This window comes from Vigna radiata, chromosome 6, assembly GCF_000741045.1.
Source record: "Vigna radiata var. radiata cultivar VC1973A chromosome 6, Vradiata_ver6, whole genome shotgun sequence".
Classification (NCBI taxonomy): Eukaryota; Viridiplantae; Streptophyta; class Magnoliopsida; order Fabales; family Fabaceae; genus Vigna; species Vigna radiata.
In genome coordinates this window covers 17,565,429-17,571,780 of record NC_028356.1, presented here as the reverse complement: position 1 = coordinate 17,571,780, position 6,352 = coordinate 17,565,429, and the positions used below count along the sequence as shown (strand labels likewise).

The window sequence follows — 6,352 nt, the reverse complement described above, 5'->3', positions numbered from 1 at the left end:
CACAATTCTCGATAATCCTTCTGCTACTGAGAAATAAGAACAAGACCAATGGATTTCGTTGTTTTAGTCCTTTTGTTGTTATGAACTCTTGCGTTGGCTACCATTGATTAATATAGATATAGCGGATGATTCTAAACAATGATCTTCTCATCAATCTGATCCACCTTTTACAGAACCCTAATCTTTTCATCTAATTGAATCATAAACTTTTTCATAATCAAATTAGATAAACATTGTTCTTTATTCATCAAAAGCATAAAAACAGATCCTTATTCAGCAAAAGCAAAGATCACAACATCAATTGTTCCACACAGTAGAACATTATGTAGTCACATCTTTCATTGAAATCTAGGAATGCACTTTAAATGATAAACCTGATCCACTTAACTTTTCTTCAATGATTTTCGAGAACTTTTCTATCATAGATGGAGAAAAGTAATTTATCCAATCTCCTACTTTACCCTTCCGAAAGAAGTTTTTCTTCTCTGCAACATTGTGCATATATCCTGATTTATTCACTTCCAAATTCTTCATCTTCTCAAAGCTGCATAGATTGATCATGTTTTCAATCACTGTGGTGCCCTCTTCTTCTCTAGCGACAGAAGAGCCCAAAAACTCTACCATTCTTTTCACATGAAACACTGTATCCTCTTTAAGATCTTCATATTTTAAGAACAAAACTTTGTCTGGTCTAGTTATGCTCTCATTCCAATAACCTAGCATATGACTCCACCATGGACCAAACCCAGATATCCCATTGCAGTACTTTTCAAATGCTTCCTCAAATGTTAATGCATGTGAAAACACTGACTTTATTTTAGTAGAAAATTCCCATGCTGAAACAAAAGTATCAAATGGATTTCTACATATATAAATAATCTTGCAGTTGGATTCTGTGATAGTTTTAGGTAATGAAGAGAATGGTATGTGAGTAGAAAAAAGTCTTGGCTCAGTCATGTTGGAGAGGGAAAGAAGCTGGTCATGCAAATCATGAGACAAGATGAATTCAGGGGCAGACACAAGTTCATGGGGATTGGAAGAAAGTAATGGATGATTCTCAAAAGAAGAAAAACGTTGATGGTTTACAATGACAAAAGTAAGGGCTTTCAACCAGGTAGTACCTGATTTTGGAAAGCTGGCAACAAAAACATCATTATCTTTTGCAAGAAAATGTTTTTGAAAGTTGATCACTCCTTGAAAATAGAATGATGGGCACCAAAAATCTTGAAATAGATGGAGATAGGGACCTCCATACAAACCAATCTCCTTTGGAAGGGTGAGCATTAGCTCATTCTCTTCATTTGCTTGTTTGCCACTTGCCAAAGCCATTGTAATATAGAATATGAATGGTGACTTCTGAGTAGAATTGGATGAAACATAAGTTAGCACGAGATAGCTTTTATAGCATTGTTTAGTGATCAAAGTGTGTCTCAGTCTAATGATGGATTTAAAAAGTTTTTAATATGTAACTTCTCCTTAAGTAAAAAAACTGACTTGTAACTTACATACTTTAAATTGTCTTTAACTTTAATTGACGTGGTACTTCCAAAAATAATTAATAATTTCATAATTATAATATTGTTTGTAATTTTAATAAAGAAAATTTTATTAAGTTAACATGAATATTGATTTGAGATTAAATGAATTCTTCAACTCTCACAGCAATAATTAATAATTTCATATATTAAATATTATTTGTAATTTTAGTAAAGGAGATTTTAATAAGTTAATAGGAATATTAATGTGACATTAAATGAATTCTTAAATTCTCACAACAATAATTAATAATTTCATATATTAAAATATTGTCTGTAATTTTAATAAAAGAGATTTTATTAAGTTAACAGGAATATTAACGTGAAATTAAATGAATTATTTAATTCTCACGTAAATAGTTAATGCAATTTTATTTTATTTAAAGGATAATTTTTTTTTTATAAATGTTATACAATTATAATATATAATTTATTTTATATAAAAAAAACATAAAAGAAAATTAAATAATATAACAAAGTTTCTCTTTCTTTTAAATCATTTCTCTTTATTATTTTAATGTTGCTAAAAATTAATATATAATTAAACCTAAAAGAAAAATGCTTAAATTAACGTAGGAAGCAACAAATGAAAATATAACAACTAAGCAATCCAGTATATCAACTAATAAAGTGTTAAACATCTAAAAATTCTTCGAAACAAAAATAAAACAATTAAAATATAAATTTGAGACTTTATTAAGTTTTCTGACTTCTCCATAACCTCTTTCAACATTTTGATTAACTTAAAACAATCTCTTGTATCAAAGAAACAAACAATATTTTAATATGTAAAATTGTTAACTATAACGACATAAAGTTAGCAATAAAAAAATTTAATTTAATATATATTTTTTATTATTTCTTAGTACAGATGTTTTATGTTCAAAAAGATTGTAGGCATATATTTTTGTTTTCAAAAAAATCCATTAAATAAACTTATATTATTTTAATTAATAGAGTTCATTATTCCCTAATAATAATTAGTATTATTATTATTATTATTATTATCAGTATTATTATTATTGCTATTATTAATGTTGTTATTAGTATTATTATTAATATTATTATTAATATAATTATTACTATTAATATAACTATTATTATTAATTGTCTAGAACATTATATAATATTTTTATTATTTTTTTCTAATAGTTTCAATGTTACAATTAATATCATTACTATTAGTATTAAATAAACAGTGATGAGTTGCTTCAAGGGATGTACTGATTGCGATTAGAATTAAAACGTTACTCATTTTAAATCAAAATTATTAAGATTTTGAACTAACAAATAACATTATTATTAGTACTATCAAATTAATTTAATTATTTCTTACTTTGTGTTTTAATACTATTAGTTAACATTCTTTTTTATTGTATTGTAAATACAGATAAAGAAAAGATGTTTCAAGATAACAAAATGTTGTGGATTTATCAATTCAAGACTTTAATCTTATATATGGATAACTGACAAAACAATTATCAATTTTTGATAGTAAAATGTCTTGTTTTTTATGCTTTTCGATTGAATTTGGAATTTCAGAAGATTTTGGATTATATTTGGATTGTATCGTAATTTTTTTTATTTTGGATTATATCTAAAGTTTAATATTATTTTGGATTGAAATTTATTTAAATTTCAATTAGAAAAAAATTGTTATATTTTTAGGATGGAAGAAAAAATATTAAGTAGGTCAGTTAGACAACATGTTTAACCCACACTAGTACAAAATATATAGGTCTGAATATGGATAGTAGCACATACAAATCTAATACTTAAGAAAAAAAAGTTACTTTTTACACCGGTTGAAGTCATATCAGGTATAAAAATTGTTTTTTTACACCAGTTATAACAACATCAGGTATAAAAGCAAGCTTCTTTTAGACGATTTTTTTATACCTGATCCCAGAATACTAGGTGTAAATATCAAACTTTTATACCTGTTGCAGACAGAACCAGTGTAAAAAGTTAACTTTTTTATACCGGTTATAGAACCGGTGTAAAAAAATAAAAACTTTTTATACCACCTACTTCTATACTAACACGAAAACCGGTGTAAAAAGCCTTTTTTAACCGGTATAAAAAATCTTTTTTATACTAGTGCCATTAACTGTGCTAGATCGGATCAAACAGCATGACCCGTTTTGACAATACTATTTTCATCTCCTTATTATGAAGAGATTAGGAGGAAAGACAAGTAACCGCATACGCTTTTATATTTTTCCTCATAATTTTTATATAAATATTTCCTACTTTTCTTTTCTATTTTATGCATGTTTTTACTGTATTTTACAATTGTTATGTCATTATGCTTTTAATATGATATTGAAAAAAAATTAATAACTTATAATAATAATAATAATTATTATTATTATTAAATTCGATAACTAAAAATAATAACAATAGCAATAATAATTTTATTAATAATAATAATTATTATTATTATTATATTAATAATAATAATAATTATTATTATTATATTAATAATAATAATATTATTAAAACTAATAATAGTAATTATTATTATTATAATAATAATAATAATTACATTTTATTTTATTAATTTTAATCATAAAGATAAAATTATAATTTAATAATATTATTTATTAGAATATTTTTTATTTATCACATTAATCATATCATTCATAAATTTTTACAAATTTTATTTTTAAATTTCTTCACTTTCACTTTTCCATATTTTAAAGAAACAATTTCATTGTCTTTTATATCTTTTTAAATTCACTTACTATGTTTCCGTTAAATTATCCTTGAAAAGAAACATCGATGAACCAAATAAATATATGTGTGTATGTTTTTTTTAAAAGCCTAGGAATTGATGTTTTAGAATTGATAATGTGTATAAAATGATGAGATTCAATTATTTTAATATGAAAGTTTAAAGTATAAATAAGATTTTTATAAAGGAGTTTCATTATCTTATATCGCACCATCTCTTTAAACTTCTTTTCTTTTACAATTGTCTACCCTCTCTCCAAATTTTCTAATCATCTCTATATTTGTTTGAAGATCAGAGACCGCCAGAGTAATTCTTAAGGCATTTTCTCCATTTCCATTTGATCAGTTTCTCAAATAAAGTACAATGATTTTTTGCTCTATTCTTTGGTTTATTTTGTCCTCCTTTACATGTGAACCATCTAGGATCACATTTAGTGTTTGATTCTTCTTTAAAAGTGTTTACTGATCAATGGTTCTAGTGATGTATCCTGATTATGTTTTTGTTGTTCATAGGAACAAACCAGTATATCAACTAATAAAGTGTTAAATGTCTAAAAATTCTTAAAAAAAAAATAAAACAATTAAAATATAAATTTGAGACTTTATTAAGTTAACATTTTGATTAACTTAACAAAATCTCTTCTATAGAGATAACTACGAGAAAAATTGTAAATTTTGTAGTATATAAAAGAAACAAACAATATTTTAATATCTAAAATTATTAACTATAACGACATAAAGCAAGCAATATTAGAAATTTAATTTAATATATATTTTTGCTTATTTCTTAGTAGAGATGTTTTATCTTCAAAAAGATTGTAGGCATATATTTTTGTTTTTAAAAAATTCGTTAAATAAACTTATATTATTTTAATTAACAGAGTTAATTATTCCAATTTCAACACAAATGTAATGAAATCAAGAATCATTAATTATACTTTAAACAGTAACTTAAGGCATGGGTTAGTATTCCCTAATAATAATAATAATAGTAATAATAATAATAATAATTATTATTATTATCAATATTATAATAATAATAATAATTGCTATTATTAATGTTGATATCAGTATTATTATTAATATTATTATTAATATAATTATTATTATTAATTGTCTAGAACATTAAATAATATTTTATTATTTTTTCTAATAGTTTCAATGTTACAATTAATATTATTATTATTATTAGAATTAAAGAAACAGTGATGAGTTGCTTCAAGGGATGTACTGATTGCTATTAGAATTAAAACGTTACTCGTTTTAAGTAAATATTAGTTCAAAATTTTGAACTAACAAATAACATTATTATTAATGATATGAAATTAATTTAGTTATTTCTAATTTTTTTAATAGTTTTAGTTAATATTCTTTTTTTATTGTATTGTAGATACGGATAAGGAAAAGATGTTTCAAGATAATAAAATGTTGTGGATTTATCCATTTAAGACTTTAATTTTATATATGGATAAGTGATAAAATAATTATCAATTTTAGATAGTGAACTGTTTTGTTTTTTATGCTTTTCTATTAAATTTGGAATTTATGATTTTATATTATATTTGGATTATATTGTATTTTTTTATTATTTTGGATTGTGTGTACTATATGAAACATATCGGTCAGCACTACAATGAAATCAACCTAACGATAGGGGTAACCGATCGGTCAAGGCAGCTGCTTAGGTAATTAAAGTCTAATTAAGAGTACAATGGTCATTTACGGGCAATTAGCAGGTATATTTGCAGGCATTAATGGTTTGACTATCGTATCAAATATGAATATACGACATTAATATATAAATATCCGACATTAATGGTTTGATTGTCGTATTAAATATGAATATACAACATTAATGGTTTGACTGTCGTATCAAATATGAATATATTGCATTAATGATTAATTAATTGGCTTGATTGCTATAAATAGGAATGGGAACGGGTCGGATCGGGCACGGATAGTGCCTACCCGCAACCCGACCCGCCGGATAGAAATGTACCCGCTACCCGTCGGGTATCCGTTTAGAAAAAACCCTCCGGGTATTTTAAAACCCGCGGGTACCCGCGGATACCCGCAAAAAA

The 6,352-nt window shown here is 24.6% G+C and overlaps 1 protein-coding gene across 1 annotated transcript; it reads right to left on the bottom strand.

Annotated features, from left to right (window-relative positions):
* Positions 1-348: 348 nt before the first annotated feature.
* LOC106763516 (cytosolic sulfotransferase 15-like) lies at positions 349-1,329 on the bottom strand. Its single transcript, XM_014647700.1, has one exon. The coding sequence runs from the start codon at positions 1,327-1,329 to the stop codon at positions 349-351; it is 981 nt and encodes a 326-aa protein (XP_014503186.1).
* Positions 1,330-6,352: the final 5,023 nt, after the last annotated feature.